Genomic DNA, 19,828 nt, shown 5'->3' with positions numbered 1-19,828 from the left:
TTGGGTTCTGATGATGGCAAGTGACCTTGGTTTGTGTTGTTTATTTTCTTATGCTTGCCTCCCTCCCCTCCCCCCGGGGCCCCTGGTTAACTCTAGTGCTACCTGCCCTTGCTAAATCTGACTGGAGTCTGTCCTTCCTGTGATTCTGGTTGTGTCAGAACTCCTCAGAGTCAAGCAGTCTCTGTGATCCTGTGATTCTGGGATCCTGGGATCCTGGGCTTGTTAGATCACCTGGAAGTGTGGCTTTCTCTGTGTGTTGTGGGACTGGCTGCAGAGCTTGTGCCCAAGGTCTGCTCAGAACACTAACCCAGACAGACCGGAAAGAACCCAAGTCACTGGGCTGGCGGAGTTCCTGTGTGCCTGGTCCCACTGGCCCCAATTACTCCCAGTGTTGGGACAGATGTTGGTTCCTGCTCACCTCTAATCCTGGTGTGTCAGAGCGCCTGGGAGTGGAGCTTCCTCTGGGTGTTGTGGGACTGGCGGTGTTTGCTATTCTTAGACTAACTCTCTCCGGGCAGAATTTGGGTATGGAGAGCTGTGGCACAGAGTCAGCTCCAGGCACAGATGGAACTGGGAAGGATCCTGTCCCAGGCTGCTCCTTAGTTCCTGTGTCCTGAGGGCTTTGGACAGGTCCCTCAGAGCAGAAGTGGTGGTCTTACCTGTGCTCTCAGGTGTGTCAGCACTCCTGGGAGATCAGCTTTCTCCTAGCAGGATTTGGGTATGAAAAGCTTGGCACAGGGTCAGCTCCAGGGTACAATGTCTTTTGCCAGGTTATAGTTTTTTCTTATGGAAGGGTAAGGACTGCATTGTGTATTACAGATGCAAACCCTTTATTCATGATATATATTGAAATATTTTCTCTGCACTACTTATATCTTCCTTTTGTTCTATAGAGTCCAGATTTTCTATTTTGTTAAGAAAAATCTTGGACTCTAGATTGTATAGTCTCCTAGCATTGTTTCCTCATGAAAATGTTTTAAATGTTACATTTAAATCTTGCATCTCTTTCAAATAAGAGGAAGTAGAAAGCTCAATTACTTTTTAAATTCAGACATAGTTAGTATATTATAGTTTTATTACAGTTAGTATGCTATAGTTTAGTCCTCTAATCTTCACATGCCAAGGTACAGGCTCAGGTACACACACACACACACACACACACACACACACACACACACACTGATATATATGGGGTGTGGCTCAGCTGTTAAGTAAGAACACTTCTTGCTCTTCCATAAGAGACCATCAGGCACCTTCAGTCCCTAGCACCTATGTCAGGCAGTTGACAATTCTCTGTATCTCCAGTTCCAGAGAAATCTGATACTTCTAGCCTTTGAGGGCACCTGCATTCATGTGTGGCACATTTATATACATGCATGCACACAGGAGCACACACATAGACACAAACATAATTTAAAATAAAAAATCTTTGAAGAAGTAAATGTAAAACCAATTTGAATTCTTTCCAGTTATCAGAGCCTGAGAATCCCAGTAGCCATTCCAAACAAGCCAGATTCAGGCCATAGAGGTGGGACCTGGGAGCACATACCGTCCATACCACCTCATGTAATTCTCCCGAAACCAACACCTCCTACGAAAAGCATTGCTTTTTCCATAAGCAACAAGGCTAGGATTGCCAACTTTCTGGCTCTTGGCAAATAGTAGGCTCTTGTCTCTCAGCCGGTTATAGTTCCTACCTTCAGATTTGTAACACTTTTAAAACTTTGTAGCAGGTTTTGGCCCTGTAAACCTATTTCTGCGTTCCTAGCTGCTCCCTTTTGGTCTCAGCCACTAGAGGGAGTCTGCAGGCTGGAGTGGAAGGCTAGACAAGCTCCTAGTGCTCTCAGCAAGTAGCACCAGAATGGTGCCTCCTTCCTCCCAGCAGTGGTAGGCCCATCCTGCAACGTCAGGTGCATCCAATTTGCAGGCCCTCCACATTTGTAACATCATCATGTACCCCACTATCAGCATCCATCTCTATATTCCCGCCCAAGAGACTCCAGGTCTGGGCATACAAGCTCTTCCTTCTCACCCCAGGACCTCACCACCAACTAAGTGATGTCCCCTCTTCAGAGCCCCCTTTCTTGAGAACTTCTCTGCGTTCTCCAGCCCTGAGAGCGAAAGGTGACCTTGTAGATATAGCCTCCCCTATATCTAAGCCTTCTTACCCTCCCCTTACCTAATTAACCTTGGGCTTTGTCATCAATTCCTTAGGCTAAATGTTCTTTTTCAGCTAGTGCATGGTTTCTGTCTCCCAACAGGACCCAATTGGCACAAATAATGAGGAACTGAGGTTTTTCTGGGGCTGGAGGCTGCTTCTCTTGGCTGCCCTGCACACAGCTCCCCTCTCTCTTCCATTCCCAGAATTATTTGGCTGCTAGTTGCCAAGGAGACGGCTGACAATTTCCAGTTGCCAAGCCTCCCCCTGAAGCCTATGGAGACATTCTGGGAACTCCCTACTCCTTCCTGAGCCCTCGCCAGAAAACTTGGAACACCAGGCCAGGTTGGGGCGGAGGGCTTTGAAAGGAGGAGAGGGAAGTGAGCCAGTGCTGAAAGATGGAGAGGTAGGCTGGAGGTTTCTGTGGACTCTGGATTTCTCTACAGATCCCAGGTGCCTGGCCTGCAGTCAAAGGTTGAGGGCTGGCCTTGATGGATGCCCCCACTGCTTTGCACACAGAGATAGTGGTTGGACTTAGTTCAGGTGTAACCTGTGTCTTCTACACATGCCTTTTACCAGAAAATAACTGTCCCCAAACTGTCACCTCAGGCCTAAGAGAAGTCCTGCTGCTTTTATCTAGGGAAAATCCAGGGAGTAACTTGGCAGCTGAAGGCTGGCTAAGGAAACTCAGACATTTTGTTGGCACCAACCAGCACTTAACAGCCAGTGAGACCTAATGTCACAGCCCATGATCTGTTTGATAGTAACAAGGGCAATGCCAATCACAACAACAGTGTCTCTTATTCTACAAACTCCAGTGTGCAGAAATACACATTTCTTTATTTCATTAAAGTCAGAGTTGTTCCCGGGGGCTTCCTCTCCCTTCCAGTGTCCACCAGAATCTAGGAGGTTTGTTTCTTCAAAAGTTACATGTTGCTGGGGCAACGTTAATTAGGGGGTGGACTTCTAAAAAGCAGTTAGGACTCCTTCACTGGGAGTGGGATTGGTGTCCTTGGTGAGAAGAGTTTATTCCTTTTTGCCCATCTGCCACATTAGGACATGGTGCTTGTCCCCTCCAGAACAGAAGCATCAAGGCGCAGTCTTAGAAACAGAGAGCAGTCCTAGCTAGTCAGCCTGGCCTCCCAGTGCCTCTATCTTTTATTTGTTTGGGTTTCTTATTTTATTTTTTTGTTTGTTTTGGTGTTTGGTTTTCCAAGAAAGGATTTCTCTGTGTATCCTTGGCTATCCTTAGAACTCACTCTGTAGACCAGGCTGACCTTAAACTCAGAGATCTGCCTATCTCTCCCTCCCAAGTGCTGGGATTAAAGTGTGAGCTACCACCACCCTGCCAGTGCCTTAGTCTAAAATATCACAGCCCCAGATTTCTTCTTCTAAATCACCATTTCTGCTCTTCTGTGTTAGTAAACTAAAAACCTTGGGAGGAGCAATAAGAGGGGGCTGACGATCTCTAACCCCACCCCACCTCCTCAATCTCCATCCAGGCTGCTGACATTTTCCTCCCTGCCTGGGGTGGGACCTGTGCATCAAGGGGAGCATTTGCTTCTCAGCCCCTGAGCCATGCCTGCCCTAGGGTTATCCTCTCCTGGGGCCTCCTGACTTCTGAGAAAGAAAACCTCATCTCTGCTCTAACCACCCCCACAGGTCTTGCTCCTTACCCTCCCCCAACACACCTCACACACCTCACACACCTCACACACCTCACACACCTCACACACCTCACACACCTCACACACCTCACACACCACACACACCTCACACACCACACACACCTCACACACCTCACACACCTCACACACCTCACACACCTCACACACCTATTCCATAAATTTAGACTTTCAAAAAGTTAGGAAATGTTAGCCTCTGTTCCTAGTGTGGCAATGTGGAACTGGACACAAGACTGAAGCATTATTGACTTTATTTTTTGCATGTGATTTTAAGGTGTATAAAATACATTATTATATTTGTTTTAAAATAGGAACATAATACATATTCATGAAAGTACTACATCACATAATCATTTTTGTGATATTTTCTGATATCATCTAATAAATGATTACACAGGAAAAATGAATAAGTAAAGTGTGTGTGTTTGTTTTACTGAGAACAGAGCCTAAACCCTTGTATAATCTAAACATACTCTGTACTGAGTTACCCACCAGCTTTGTAATCACTTTTTGTTTTGTTTTGTTTTTTTGTTTTTTTTTTTGTTTGTTTGTTTTTCGAGACAAGGCTTCTCTGTGTAGCCCTGGCTGTCCTGGAACTCACTCTGGAGACCAGGCTGGCCTCAAACTCAGAAATCCACCTGCCTCTGCCTCCCAAGTGCCGGGATTAAAGGCGTGCGCCACCACCACCCGGCTGTAATCACTTTTTTAACCTTACCTCTTTTTAACTTACATGGGCAAAAATACACATTTCTTTATTTTTAATAAAGTTAAAAACAGAAAGGGAAGAGTTTACGTAAAGTGGCCCAGGGAAGGCCTGGTGTGAAGAGGCCCTGAAATGGTGAAGCAGGTGGAAGGGTATTAATTTCCAGACACTTCTGGCACCAGAAACAAGACCTTCTTTCCCACAGCCCCAGCAGGTGTGCTAGCTCCTGTCACACCCTCAATAACTCTGGTCTTTCCTTCTTCCTGTGGCCTGCTCATCTCTTTTTCCCCCCCGCCGCTCCAGCTAGGGCTTCCTTCATTTCCTCTCCAGTCTCCAAGGCACAGTTTACAAAGTGGCTGATCAGTGACCCCAGCTGGTCCCCTGCCCCTCTTCTCCTTCTCTCTGTTTTGAGCACGGCAAGGGTGTGCTGACTGTGCAGCCTCTGACCCATGTCCTCTCCGGCTCCTCTGCTCATCTCCTGCTGGGGTCCCCCAGGGCCCATGTTGGCCTCCGAAAGGCGCACGTGGAAAAGCTATCAACTTCCAGAAGCATCAGCTTCCTCTGCTCTAGCTGTCCCCATCCTTCCACACTCTAAAGCCCTGATACTGCAGAGTCACGTTCCAAAATGCTTACAACGGGCAAGAGAACTGGGTCAAAGCACACAGCATGAAGGCTGAGTCTGGTCTGCCGTTGTCTCTAAGAGGCAGAGAGGTGAAGATAAGACAAGAGGCCGGAAGGGTGAGAGTTAACCGGGGCTCTGAGTTTAACAAGCAGCCAGTGTGATGTAGCATTTGCCTGTGGCAGGGCAGAGGTAGGAATGGGAGGCAGTAGTAGGGAACCTGGGTGCTTGGGTCATTCATGCTGCTACACAGTCAAGAAACACAAGGAAATGCCGGAAGAACCAAGTCCTTTCAGATGTCAGAAGGTCTTCCCAGCTTCCCTCCCGAGCCTGGTTAAAGGCCTGAGATGTAGCAATGCAATCATTTCCTAATGATCAACACATATTACCTGACAGGAGCAATAAACACCTCACACTGTATGTAGCAGGAACGATTTTGAGGATTCCCATCAGAAGAGAAATAACTCAGAAGTTCTGCAGACCCCTGGCTGGGCAGAGGGTGACCCCTGATGCAAGAGCGGACAAACTGGAAATATCCAGACCTGGAGAGCTATATGGCACACAGACAACAAAGGCGGGGAGAATTTGAGCATGTTCAGAAAATGTGCCTAGCAGAGCTTCCTTGCTGAGTTATTGAAACACCTACTCCATCCATCTCTTCCTACCTTCAGAGACTCCCAAGGAAAAATCAGCTCTCTTGGGTACCACAGCTTATCCGTGCAAAAAATCACATGAACAGAATCTTTATAACAAATCTCTTCCTGAGGGTTTAGGGTGTGCTTCAGTGGTGAACACTTGCCTAGCATGTGGAAGGCCCCATGTCATCCCCAGCACAATAGTCTATACCAAAATAAAATACAGACATCTTATTGGTCTGTCTCCTTGGAGAAAACTGATGAATATCCCTTCCCCCCACCCCCAACTTTCACTCCTAGGGTGTTCCTTATTTTTTTTTTTTTTTTAAAAAGAATGTGTGGACTGAGAAGCCCATCTGAATATTCTGTGATCCTGCTGCCCCTAGATAAGAAATAGAAATTGGGACTAATTTTTCAGGCAGAATAGAGTAACTTCTGGGGCAGCACAAACCCTTCTCACAGGCAGGAGCAGCCTGTAAAAATTTCCTAATTCATACTGGCTCAGGTCTGCATGAGTATTCAGCAGCCTCGAGTGGAAGGCAGTACAAGGTCCTCCATTATGCCCCCAAAGCTTATCTAATTTTCTTTTTCCATTTTAGTTGCAAGTGTGTGTTTATGTTTGCATTTGAGGGAGCACACATGCAGGGGGCAATGCCTGTGTAGGGGGAGGCCCGAGGTTAATGTCAGGAGTAAGCCTCAATCACTCTTCCACCTTATTCAATGAGGCAGAATCTCTCCATCAAGCTCAGAGCTCATCTTACTAGCCAGCTTGCTCTGGGGATCTCCTGTCTCTGCCTTCTGTTGTTGGAATAATAGGTGGACCACCATGCCTATATGACATTTAAGTGGGTTCTGGGGAATCCAAACTCCAGTCCTCAGGCTTGCATGGCAAGTGCTTAACCACTGAGCACTCTCTCCAGCACCTATGAAGTTCAGAAGATTCCAACTTTGAGAAACATGGAGATCAAAACTGGTCTGTAGGGACTGGTCTCTGGATCAGATGCGCCTATCTTCACTACATAGTCTGAGTCTCAAAAAAAAAAAAAAAAAAAAAAAAAAAAAAAAAAAAAAAAAAACCTTCTATTCTGGTTCTCCATCTGAGCTGAGGAGATGGGAGGGGTTGAAGACTCCAAGAAGGTATGGGGGATCTTGGTCATGGGTTGGGGAAAAGAGAGTTAGAGTCTGTTCTCAGGGCTACTATCCTAGGGCAAAATGAAAAAGGTCAATGTGTCACAAAGCACATCTCTGGACCCTGCCTAGAAGAACCTACCTAGCATTTGCCTCGACAGTGATCCCATCACCAGAACCTGACACCAGACATCAGATCTCCTGTCTCACTGGGGTCCAGGAATCTCACCCTCCCCTCAACCCTGCCGAAGAGGATGGAAAAATCTGACCCCACGTCAAACTGTCATTCAAAGACCATGAGGGTAGCAGAACATGATAGCAGATACCCAAGATGAGGAATAAGAGAACCCTGGAGAAAGTGCTGTTCTACTGTAGCTCCAGATGCCATACTTCATCAGTTAAACCCAGTCAGGAGCACAAATGGTGCACCTACTCTATACTAGGGGAGGCTCACCTGTATATATGTGTATGTGTTCATATGTACAGATGTGTGAATCATATCAAACATAAAGTACATAAAAATTTTAAGGCCCGACCCAAATCAAGAAATAGGACATTACCAAAATCCACCATACTAATATAAATTTTCATGCAACATTCACAATGTATTATAACTTAGTGTGTAAACCTATTTATCTATGAAGTAACCAAAGTTCCAAGAAGTTGGAGACTTCTTGAAATCCCATACTCCTTCACTTATGTTGGACTCCTCCAACTAAGCCTCTTCTCACAAAATGGGGGGAGGGGCGCAATCCAAGAAGAGATGAAGGTCATTCATCAATGTACTGAACCTTAGGTGCCCTTCCTTGGAAGCCCAATGTTGAGCAGGTGGCAGGTCTTCAGCCTTATTCACTCCCACATTCAGTGATACTCTCTGATATCATTCAGCCAGGCCCACCCCTCCCTAAGCCTACATTATGGATAGAGTGAATTATCAGGTAAATAATTCATGAGTTATCAGGGCAGGGAGGGTAATAGGAGAGCAAGGATATCAGGAGGGCTGAGGTTGGCAACCTGAGCCTGATCCCCATCTTCCCAAGACTCCTGAGAGGGAGTCAGGGGTTAGGCAGAAGCCTCAGGTGCCCTGATGGGGCCATGGTGGGCCTGAGTGCTCACCACAGACCATTCAGCTGCAGGCTGCTGGTACTCTTCTGCCTACTGCATCCAGGGGCCTCAGGTGAGTAACACTTAGACCCTCCTCCATCCCAGCCTCACATCCCATTATTTCTTCCCTTTTGCATTCACATAGTCATTTATCGGCATCCATTCACACCATCCAACTGATAACATTTACTTAGCATGAACTAGCTGAAATACTTAATGTGCTGCTTCATTGTTAGTGGATAAATCAGTGGAGCTGGGTGGACTGGTAGAAGCTCCTCTCTTTTCCCTGGGCCACAACAGGATTTGAGGAAGTTAGAGGATTCTCTAACATTCCTAGTCTGGAATCCTTACAGAGAAACTCCCAGACTTTGTATAGCTCTCTTGTGTCCCCAGGATTGCCATGGTTATCAACCTAATCAGACCGACCTTAAAATGCTTGTTGGAAACAGTCTTGATGATGGAGCGATGAGCTGATGGCTAAGGACAGTTGATGAGGAGGCCAGTTTGGATCCCAGAGCCCTTGTAACAAACTAGGCATCCCTGCAAGCACCTGTCTGTCCTGGAGGGCTCTGAGGGATCAAATACCCTCTGCTGTTTTCTTCCTGTGCATCTGCATACACACAAGTGCACATATACTCACACAGACACATGTGTACACTTCCATACATACACATAGATAATACAATAAATCTTAAAGACAAATAAACAAACAACAACAAAAAAAAAAAAAAAAAACCAGATTCCTGATCCCTGACTCCTTCTTAGACATGGGATTCCAGCTCCTTAGTCTGAGATGGAGCCCATGATTTTGTATTTTTAGCAGATGATTTGATGGATGCGTATGGTGAAAGGCAGGCTGGCAGGAGTGGAGAAAGGAGGCTCTGCTCCAGGATGCCCCTCTATGACAGTTAAGCTCCCTTCAGAGTATCTAAACAGGGAACCTCACAGGCTCCTTCAGGGACTCTCTTGCCCACTAGGCCCACTAGTCCACAGGACTGCCTGAGCCTACAGAATGCAAAAAAGTCTCCAGGCAATGGGGTGGAATGAACCCTGGAATCTAGGATAACACAGATATTGTGATTGTCTCTGTGTTCCCAGGTCAACCCTACCCAACCTCAAAAACCCTTGGGGAGGAGGCTTTGTCTGTCCAAGGAGTGCGGGGCAGGTCTGTGGAGCTAGAGTGCAGAACTGGGCCTGCCCCAGTAGCAGTCCTCTGGAGCTTCACTCCACTGGGTTCCCTGGTTCTCCAACCTGTGGCAGTCACCAGTGGAGCCTCTTCGAAGGTGGAGTCCAGGGCATTAGCTCTGGGGGTCGTGAGTCTGAGAAATAGCAGCCTGATGATAGAGGAGCTCCGAGAGGGCGCCCGTGGCCACTTCCTGTGCCAGGCCTTGCTCGTGTCTGGTGGCCAGGTCCACACCACCTACTTCTACCTCACGCTCACCGTGCTGGGTGAGGCACCAAGTCTGGTTGTCGCCAGCCTTCAGCTAACCTGTTTCCTGTTTTCTATCTCTTTGCATGCACTTTCCATTCTCGTTGCATGTGGTGAGCCCCAGATTTAAAGGGTGACTCCTCCTGGAAGTGAGGAAATGTGGGATTTGGAGGAAGGGATGTTCCAGATTAAGTGTCCTGACAAGCCCATGGACATCATGGCAAGAGCCCCTGAACACTGATTTGTCTATGCTGTAGATCAAAGCTTCTCTGTCTTCTCTTTAGTTCCTGTGTCTAAGCCTCGGGTGCAACTGAATGACCCATCCCCAGTAGAAGGCGTCTCCATAGTGGCTAGCTGTGCTGTGAGGGAGGGCACAGAGCCATTGACCTTCTCCTGGCACCATCACATGCCCCAAGGCCCTGGAGAGGTCCTGGTGGGTCTTCCAGAGCCAAAGCTCCAGCTAGATCCAGTCAACCGGACCCACCTCGGCTGGTACACCTGCAGTGTGAGCAATGCAGTCAACCAACTCAAGAGTGATGGAGCCTTCCTAGATGTCATCTGTGAGTTGGACTTGGGACACTGGATACCCCCTACCCCCTAAGTTTGGCCTCTGGCCCCATGTCAGAACTCCCCACATTCTTTCACATAAGTGCCCCAGCCTTCCAGAGACTCCAAAAGGCATGAAGTAGAGGATGCTTTTCCCAATGGGGGCCCAACATGTCTCTCATGTCAAGGTTTTTTTAACCTTTAAAAGGCATGAGTTCTTTCTTCTAGGAAAAGGGGTGTCTACTAGCATTCATGAGCTTCCTTACAACTTGGAGAGTGGCCTGAAAAGTTGGCCTTTATGTTGAGTATGTAAGGTTCTAACTGAGTAGCAGGTCCCTTAGAGGATCAGGAAGAAGGGCCAGAATGCAGAGAGGGCAGCAAGCTAGTCCACAAGTTGAGGCTGAGGGCACGCACCAGTTAGAAACCAGAAGGTGAAAGCTGAAGGAGAACAAAGATGCTTCAGTGTCCACTATACTGTCCATGCATGTGTCTTTGGTCACTTATTGAGAATGTGGCCAATTTGAACTCTATGAGTAAAGGCAGAACACACCCATGATTTTGAAAAAATCCTTGAAGTGAGAAAACACAAAATAGCACAACAATAACTTTTAAATTCAGTAGCCGTTGAACTATTGTTTTGGATATAAAATAAGAACTTGTGTGTGGTTTGATTGAATTTGTTATTTTTACTAAGATTTGACTATGAGCAATTTAAATCCACACAGTGACCTCCCTGCTTCTATAGAGCAGTGGTGGTCTAGACAGCTCTGCTTATTTGCTTGCATTTTTTTTTTCAGTCTAGGCTAGCCTCAGACTCACTATGTAGCCTCAGGCTGGTCTTGAACTCCTGATCCTCCTGCCCCTACCTACCTCAAGAGTATGTTAGTTTGCCCACTAGTCCGGAGGTTTTAAGGAGCAGGGGCAGATGGCACCCTCTCAGCCGTAAACTAGGTGGTGTGTGGGGAATGCAGACTGAAAACATGGAGTAGTGAGGTGAGCAGGAGATCTGGGGAAAGAGGTGGAGGCAGGAAGGAGACTGGCAGAGACTTCCTTCTATCCCTCTGGGAGTTGGAGAGAATGCCAGGAGTGGAGATCCCAATTTTGGAGAACAAGGGAGGGCAAGTCAGGCACCCAGCAAAGTGAATAATGGTGCTGGCTGTAAGAGTTAGCACAGCATCTTTAGTTCCTCTCTGGAATCTGGAGTGGCCAACCCTCAGGCAGTCCCTCAGTCCCAGACACCTAGAGTAAGCTTCTCATTCAACCTCTTTCTCGTCTGCCTAGTAGGACCCCTGCTTCATCCCAACCCTGCACTCTAAGCTCAATTCAAACAACCTGAGACTCCTGCCCCCAGAAGCCTTGCCCACTCAGTTCTGTACTGTGTCTAAGACCCACCCTCCCCAGTCTCTGAGCAACTGGAGGCTCCAGCATAGACAGGGTTTACAGACGGCCAATGTGTGCCACGTGCTTCTGGAATGGGTGAAGAGAACCAGCAACAATAGCATGAGTGAATGAAAAGACAAGGACGGAGCGATGTGATGGACCTTCTTTGTCCTCCAGACGGTCCGGACAAGCCTGTGATCACTGTGGAACCACTGGGATTCTCTGAAGATGGGTTCTGGGCCAGCGAGAGAGAGGAGGTGACGCTGAGCTGCCTGGCTGCATCCAATCCGCCTAGTCACTATGTGTGGTTCCGCAACAACTCTCAGATCCACACTGGGCCTACCTACATCATTACCAGTGCCAGCCGCACCCACACGGGCCTGTACACCTGCCTGGCTCACAACAGGCACCTGGATACCCACACCCAGACTACTGTCCAGCTCATCATCTACTGTGAGTGTTGGGTGGGGACGGCATCCATATCTGGAGCTTAGCCAGGCATGTGCTCAGGTGGCCTCCAGCCACCCTGGGGGAATGCAGTGTCAAAACTATTGGTTTTGGGGGAGAACTAGAGAAAGGAAAAGGGAGACTGTGGGAAGAGGCTAGGAGCTTTGGAAGAGGCTGGGAGACGGGAAGCTCCTAGCCTCCCACAGTCCTTTCCCAAAGTTGCTGTCCCCATGGTCTCAAGACCCAGACTGAGGCACAGAGTAGGGTATTGCAATGCCGGTGAGGCCAGCTGCCCAGGGGCAAAGATGAAAATCAAGGGTCTGGGATCCCACCGGAACTCTGAACTGCCTAGCCCCTTAACCCTTTGTTCCTGGACCTGAAGGCTTAACGTTTCTTTATCAACCCCACTTGTCTGTTTCCTTCTCCTTGGCCACCCCAGTCCTCCACGCCCTGACCTGGAGTCAGGCCTGCTGGGTACTGGCAAGGAAAGCTGCTTCAGCTCCTTCTCACCCCACCTCTCTACCCAGATGCCCCTGAAGGGCAGCCCTCCTGTGCTGGGCTCCCCACCCTTGGGGGTGTGACCCTGCTATGCACCTGGCCTGGGGGTTTTCCAAATGCTCAACTTCACTGGGAAGGGCCCCAGGGGATGGGCCCAAGTGCCTCCGGCAATGTCACCTGGAGTTATACAGCCACCGGACTTCCAAATGGCAGCATCTTCACCTGTATGGGACAGCACCCAACCTTGGCTATGCCCATCTTCTGCAGGGTCACTCTCTGTAAGTAGACACCCCTAACGCTGGTATTCTAGGCAGTGTGGGTACAAACCAGGGACATCTAGAAGGACCTGGGGTCTGGAATTAAGCTCTGACTATCAGACATTTCTGGGAATAAGGAGATTACGGTAACATTTAGTTCTCAGCTTCCTGCCCATCATGGACTTGGCTCTTTTCAGTTTCTGCCCTAGAGCCCTGGCCTGTGGCATCCTCAAACTCGCATTATGCTTCTGCCTATTACATGTTGACCTGGAAATGAGTTTCAGAGCTTTCTTGACAGTGTTCTCTTCTGCTACTGTATCTTCCTCTGAACACCCATGTCCAAGACAAAGCTCCAAAGTGGTTCTGTCTTCAAAGGGCACAGATTGTTTTTCTACCTATAATCTAATACTCACCAACTTATAGAGTAGCTATTTAGTATCTGCCCCCCACCTCTGTGCTGCCCCATGGTCAGCCCTGAATAAATGCTACGAACTGAGAATGAGTGGAGGGGTACCCTAGGGGAGAGGTGGGCCTGCCAAGCCCCTCCCCTTTCCCACAAGGCCACATGAATCTTATTCCTTTCCAGGGGAACCTCCTGGGAGTCCTACCTGTTGGACCACAGCCACAGTAGGTGACCAGTTCATCATGCTGAGTTGTGAGTGGCCTGGAGGGGAACCTCCTGCTATGCTGAGCTGGCTAGACAGACAGCAGCGGTCCCTGGGTGACCTGAGCTCTTCGCAGGCTGTCTACCTCCTGCAGGCTCGGAGTGATCTGGCAGGCAGAGAGTTCACCTGCCAAGGTTCCCACCCACTCAAGGCACCTAGCGCCCACTGCCGGCTAAGGCTAGGTGAGCAGGACCTAGTTATGGTTCTGGGGTTTGGACAGGGGAAGCTCTTCAGAACCAGGGTTAGGGACTCTGGAGGTGGGCAGTGCTAGGCTGTCAAGAGAGAGATGGATTCACTTTCCAGGAGTTCAAACTATTTACTTGGTGTGTGTGTGTGTGTGTGTGTGTGTGTGTGTGTGCACGTGTGCATGTGCGTGTGTGTGTGTGTGTGTGTGTGTGTGTGTATGTGTGTATACAACCTTACCACTCTGCTTGTAGAAGTCAGAAGTCTAGTAGTTGATTTGCTCCTTCCACGTGGATTCTGAAGACTCTATGTGAACTCAGGTTGTCAGGCTTGGTGTCAAGCTCCTTTATGCAGCCATCTTACCAGCCTCCCCAACCCCACCCCTTAATCCATAAAATGAGAGAGGTTGGTTGAGGTCAATGATGTCCAGTAAAAATATAATATGAGCTACATGTAATTTTTGTTGCCACATTTTAAAAAAAGCAAGAAGAGGTAAAACATTTAATTTAATATAGTTAAAATTCTTTCCAATGTAACAATGTTATTTATGAGTTATTTAACATTTTTTTTCACCGTCTTGAAAATGCAGCCTATTTTTAAGTTGCCATACATCTCAATGTGTCCTGGTCTCATTTCAAGTGCTCAGTGGTCACATGTGCCTGGTAGCTATAGTCCCTACAGGACATCACTGGGCAGTACTGAATGGTGTGACATCACTGGGCAGTACTGAATGGTGTGACATCACTGGGTAGTACTGAATGGTATGGGGACACTGGGCAGTACTGAATGGTGTGACATCACTGGGCAGTACTGAATGGTGTGACATCGCTGGGCAGTACTGAATGGTGTGACATCGCTGGGCAGTACTGAATGGTGTGACATCGCTGGGCAGTACTGAATGGTGTGACATCGCTGGGCAGTACTGAATGGTGTGACATCGCTGGGCAGTACTGAATGGTGTGACATCGCTGGGCAGTACTGAATGGTGTGACATCGCTGGGCAGTACTGAATGGTGTGACATCGCTGGGCAGTACTGAATGGTGTGGGGACCCTGGCTGCTCTTTTCACTTTCTCGTTTGTAGAAGGGAGGTGCCTGACCACATTCTCGGCTTTTGGTGCTTCAAGTATCAAAGCTCATTCTACCTGTGTCCCTTGCTTTATCTACAGTTTGTTTCGTCCTTCTGTCTTTACCTGCCCCCTCCCAATCTATGAACAACTGAAAAGAAAATCCCATACAGAAAGACTTAAGACGTCAGGAGAGCAAACAGGAGTTATCACACACAATAGGTCTCACAAAAGGATCTCCCACTTGCATTCCAAAAGTCTTGGAGGCTAGCATACTTTGGGGGCTTTAAGGAGATCCTCAGTGCAAAATATTACCTTCCTGATTGATTAGTTTCAGAAATCCCATTGTAAGAAATTCACTGGCACCTGACTGTCAGGAGCCTGCAGAAGCTGAGTGCCTTCTGTGGTCCTGCTCTGTACCAGCAAGGAGATGTCAGGCCAGTGCAGGAAGGACCTGCTAGGTGCTGGTAGGGAAATGAGTAAGCACAATCCCTGCCTGAAGTAGGAGAGGCTGGGATGGGAAGGTGGGAGAGCATTCAGGAACACTGCAATGGCCAGCAGACCCTAGAGAAGACCACATCAGAAGTGGACAGGAGGGCTGAGCGGCCACAGAAGAGCTTCCTTCTCTATTTACTTGGGCTACCACTTTCCCAACAGCTGGGCCACCACCTTCCCAAGAGCTGGGGCCACCACCTTCCCAACAGTTGGGGCCACCACATTCCCAACAGCTGGGGCCACCACCTTCCCAACAGCTGGGGCCACACATTCCCAACAGCTGGTGCCACCACCTTTCCAACAGCTGGTGCCACCATCTTCCCAATAGCTGGGGCCACCACATCCCCAACAGCTGGAGCCACCACCTTTCCAACAGCTGGGGCCACCACATCCCCAACAGCTGGGACCACCACCTTTCCAACAGCTGGTGCCACCATCTTCCCAATAGCTGGGGCCACTACATCCCCAACAGCTGGGGCCACACCTTTCCAACAGCTGGAGCCACCACCTTCCCAACAGCTGGTGCCACACCTTTCCAACAGCTGGGGCCACCACCTTCCCAACAGTTGGGGCCACCACATTCCCAACAGCTGGGGCCACCACCTTCCCAACAGCTGGGGCCACCACCTTTCCAACAGCTGGTGCCACCACCTTTCCAACAGCTGGGGCCACTACATCCCCAACAGCTGGGGCCACCACCTTTCCAACAGCTGGTGCCACCACCTTCCCAACAGTTGGTGCCACACCTTTCCAACAGCTGAGGCCACCACCTTCCCAACAGCTGGGGCAGCTGCTTTTCTCACCCTTATCTTTGTTTTTGCAGAAGTCCCACAGCTGACAGTGACTGAACCCCAAGTGTCAGTGCTGGAGGGAGAAGAAGCCTGGCTGGGTTGTGCTCTCCAGCAGGGCACACCACCTGCTCAGCTCCTCTGGCTGGGACCCCAGCAACAGCAGTTGGAAGGAAATACTCATGGACTCATGCTACACCCTGAGGGTACCCGCTTGCACCTTCAAGTCCGAGATGCTGACCCAGCGCACCACAGGGGCACTTACCAATGTGTGGCCCGCAATGCCTTGGGCAATAGCAGCCAGAGTGTGCTGCTGGAGATCCTGAGTGAGTGTAAAGGATGTGTATGCTCCTGTGACAAGAGATGTAGGTTATCAATGGCTGCAAGGGGCTTTGCAGAAAGCTCTGAAAATTACCCTCTCCAAAATTTGGGCATCTTCTAGAGCATGACCCAGATGGGTCAGGAGAGTATGAATCTGATGGAATCTTAAATACAGGCACATAGAATTCCACACTCCTTTATTTCATCAATGAGAAAGTGGGGTTTAAAGATGCTCAGGGATACACACATCATCCCTCTTTGCAAACTTTCTATCCACAGAGAAAAGCCATGTGGCTGTTGCTAGGCAGACCGTCTGTCTGTATCTCCATCTTCACTCCCCTCCAGGGTATCCAGCTCCTCCCAATGTCACCATCAGCCGACTGACCTACAGGCGACAACGGAGAGAGGTGCAGCTGCAGTGGGCCATCCACGGCCCTGGCAACCTGACAGGATTTCTGGTGCAGCAGAGGGCCAGTGTCCCCAGCTCAGAACCTGGTGCTTGGGAGGTAGCAGCTAGTGACATTGAGCCAGAGAGCAGGGACCGGCGTCTGGGAGGGTTGGACCCAGGAGTCCTGTATGCCTTCCGTATCCTGGCTATGAATCACAACACTGAAGGATATCCTTCGGAGGTGAAGACACCAGGTGCAGGGCTGGCAGCAGGGAGGAACTCACTTCCTCTCACCCCCAGAAAACTGAAACCTGCCCCATCCTCCCCTCCACAGGGTACCATACTCCAGCCCTTTGCCTCCATTCTGATGGGCCCCTTAGCCTGTGTATGCATTTGTCCTTTCCTATTGCCCTTTCCTAACTCTCCTAGGGCAGCACAGGAGGCCTCAGGCATAGGACCAGACACCTAATCCAGTTTCAATCAGAAGAAACTGGAGAAAGAATGGGATTCTGAGGGTTTACGAAGAACCCATTCTGTGTCTCAGTCTTACATCTCAGGGAATAGGAGGGTTCAGCTTCCTGTTGCTCCATCTATTCCTTATTTTATGGTCTAGTTCCTTCAGCCTCAAGATGCCAGAATAAGTAGTATCCTTATGTATCTTCTGCCAGAAATGGGGATTTAGCTGCAGATGCAAACCATCAGCACCAGGCAGTCAGAACACCTCCGTTAGTGGGAAAGAGCTGAACTCCACATTCCCAGGGTCCCCCACAATAGGCAGTAGAGCCTTTGGGAGGACAGGGCACCATCTCTGGACTCTGTGAGTCACTCTTGCCCTAAGTTCATTGATGGGGATAGTTAATACCATCCATGCTCTCACCTCCTAGTGGACCCTACCTTCAGTGCCTACCCAGCTGTACTGGGAGCTGCAGGCACAGGAGTCGTGGTGGCATTGGCGACCTCTTTGTTGGTGTTCCAGTATGCTGCCAGGCACCCACACACTTTCCCCTGTGAGTGGGGATCTGAAAGGATGGGCTGTTTGACCCCATTGGGTGCCTAGGTGTCGACCTACTTAAAGGAGAATATAGACCCTTCCTATGTTGTGATGTCATCCTTTGAGGATCAAGACCCCAGCCAGCCTAAGGCATTGGGGACCATTCCCCTTAGGCTCCCAAGACCCTGTATGGAGCCCGCTAGGAAGGGAAGGGTCATTTTCCTGGGGTCCACTCTGCATTGGTCAAGTCATGCTCTTTCATTTCTTCCCACAGGCTTGAGTCGGCTGCTTGTTCCAATGTGAGTGTGCAACTTATCTTTCTGGGGTCCAGACTTTTCTTAATTGGAAAGGAAGTCTAGGGAGGTGCAGATGCCCATAACTTTCTTCTCTCTCTCTCTTACCCACCTCAGGGAGCACGAGCAGCAACAGAGGGCCTCTAGGGAAAGCACTGAGGCCCCAGCAGGTAGGCACCGTCTGTGCCAGTGACTACACAAGAGTCCCCTGCTGGTTTCCATGCATGCTGTGTGGTCTGAAAGCAGCTTCCACAACCCCATTTGCTCTTCTCTGTCCACTTGTGCTCTTTCTAGGTACTGAAACAGCATCTACCCCCTCAAGTTCAGATCCTATACAAGAATCCATTGATGCTCCAGTAAATGTCACCATCACAGTGACTGCAACACCGTAAGGTCAACGGGCTGAGGGAAGGCAGGTGAAGCGACCCCACCAGACTTTGGTCTTAAAACTAAGGAGGCAATTCTCCCTTCCCCATCCAACAACTACTCCCAATTCAATATCCAGACTTGAGAAGTGATTCATGGTCCAGCTACACTGCTCCACATGACAAAAGCAGCCCCAGTCCAGCTTGTGGCAGATAGAGGAAAATCCACAACTGGAGAACAACATGGATGGCATCTGAGAGCAATTGAAAATGGTTCAGGGAATATTCCCTGATACCAGGGAACTAAAAACTGAGTTCTTTCTAGGAAAAGAGAGAGAGAGAAAGAGAGAGAGAAAGAGAGAGAGAGAGAGAGAGAGAGAGAGAGAGAGAGAGAGAGAGAGAGAGAGAGAGAGAGAGAGAGAGAGAGAGAGAGAGAGAGAGAGAGAGAGAGAGAGAGAGAGAGAGAGAGAGAGAGAGGAGACAAACACCCTAGGCTGAGTAATCCCTAACTCAACTGCAGCCAATGTTTAGCAGAGCTATTTCAATTACAACTTCTGAGCTGGTTACTTGGGTCATGCTTTATTGGCAAGAAGAACCAGGTGCCTAGGTATGCGTTCCCTTTGTTCACATGCAGCTTAGTAGCATCACTGACCACACAGCGGTCAGACTCCTGCAATCTGTGCCAGTAGAGGTATTTAGCAACACTCCAGTCACCAGACCTAAGGGAGCTGGCTGACAGAAAGCAGAGGCTGCTCCAAAATCACACTCTGACAGCTGCCAGTGTGAATCTGAAATCTGGGCAAGGCACAAGTGAGGACTTATTTGGCTGACAGAGGGGGAAAGTCAGGACCCAGAGCTGCTCTGCAGAGGACTTGGATGAGAAGAAACGGTGACAGAGCCAGGCAAGGGCTGATCTGCCAGCAGTATGGAAAGTGGCGCCTGACATGAGACAGAACCCTGAGAGGAACCTAAGCAGCTTCTTTGGTTCGCACACACTTAGGCCTGATTAGAAAAGGGTGTCAGCTTTCCTCATAGCTCCCAGGATGGGGCGTGAGAGTTAAAGATGCCTTACTTAAGTATGAGAAATGAAGTACAAAATGGCCACACCTGACAGAAAGGATTCCATTGATTTTCTGGTCAGGGAAGATAACTGACTTCCACTATTCAGGGCAGTAAAGCAAGTTTCTTTGGGGTTGCTATATCCCATCCTGGTGCTCGCACTCTGAGGATCCTGAGGTTGTGGTAACAGACACAATGAGGAAGAAGAACCTCCTCTCTCCTCCCTTCTCCCTCATCCTCCGTCTATCTCATGCTAAGCTCCTGTTAGGATCCCTCAGACTCCCTAGTAGATAGCTGCTGTGGTCTCGCTCCCTCCCAGTACTGGCAGTCACGGTAAGGGAGAGGTGGCTGAGCCTTTGAGTGTTCACAGGGAGAGGTGGCTGGGCCCTTGGGTGTCCACAGGGAGAGGTGGCTGGACCCTTGGGTGTTCACAGAGAGAGGTGGCTGGGCCCTTGGGTGTTCACAGGGAGAGGTGGCTGGACCCTTGGGTGTTCACAGGGAGAGGTGGCTGGACCCTTGGGTGTTCACAGGGAGAGGTGGCTGGGCCCTTGGGTGTTCACAGGGAGAGGTGGCTGGGCCCTTGGGTGTCCACAGGGAGAGGTGGCTGGGCCCTTGGGTGTCCACA

The 19,828-nt window shown here is 49.3% G+C and overlaps 1 protein-coding gene across 1 annotated transcript; it reads left to right on the top strand.

Moving 5' to 3' along the window:
* The first annotated feature begins 8,023 nt into the window (after positions 1-8,023).
* Vsig10l2 (V-set and immunoglobulin domain containing 10 like 2) lies at positions 8,024-18,255 on the top strand. The gene is made up of 12 exons (XM_031344696.1): positions 8,024-8,105; positions 9,131-9,481; positions 9,746-10,021; positions 11,565-11,840; positions 12,362-12,610; positions 13,176-13,436; positions 15,822-16,112; positions 16,453-16,749; positions 17,380-17,502; positions 17,761-17,785; positions 17,897-17,949; positions 18,074-18,255. The coding sequence occupies exons 1-12, from the start codon at positions 8,024-8,026 to the stop codon at positions 18,169-18,171; spliced, it is 2,382 nt and encodes a 793-aa protein (XP_031200556.1). The 3' UTR covers positions 18,172-18,255.
* Positions 18,256-19,828: the final 1,573 nt, after the last annotated feature.

Source organism: Mastomys coucha, unplaced genomic scaffold, assembly GCF_008632895.1.
Source record: "Mastomys coucha isolate ucsf_1 unplaced genomic scaffold, UCSF_Mcou_1 pScaffold23, whole genome shotgun sequence".
In the NCBI taxonomy this organism is placed as follows: Eukaryota; Metazoa; Chordata; class Mammalia; order Rodentia; family Muridae; genus Mastomys; species Mastomys coucha.
The sequence above is the reverse complement of the archived record's forward strand: the minus strand, read 5'-3'. Positions and strand labels throughout refer to the sequence as shown.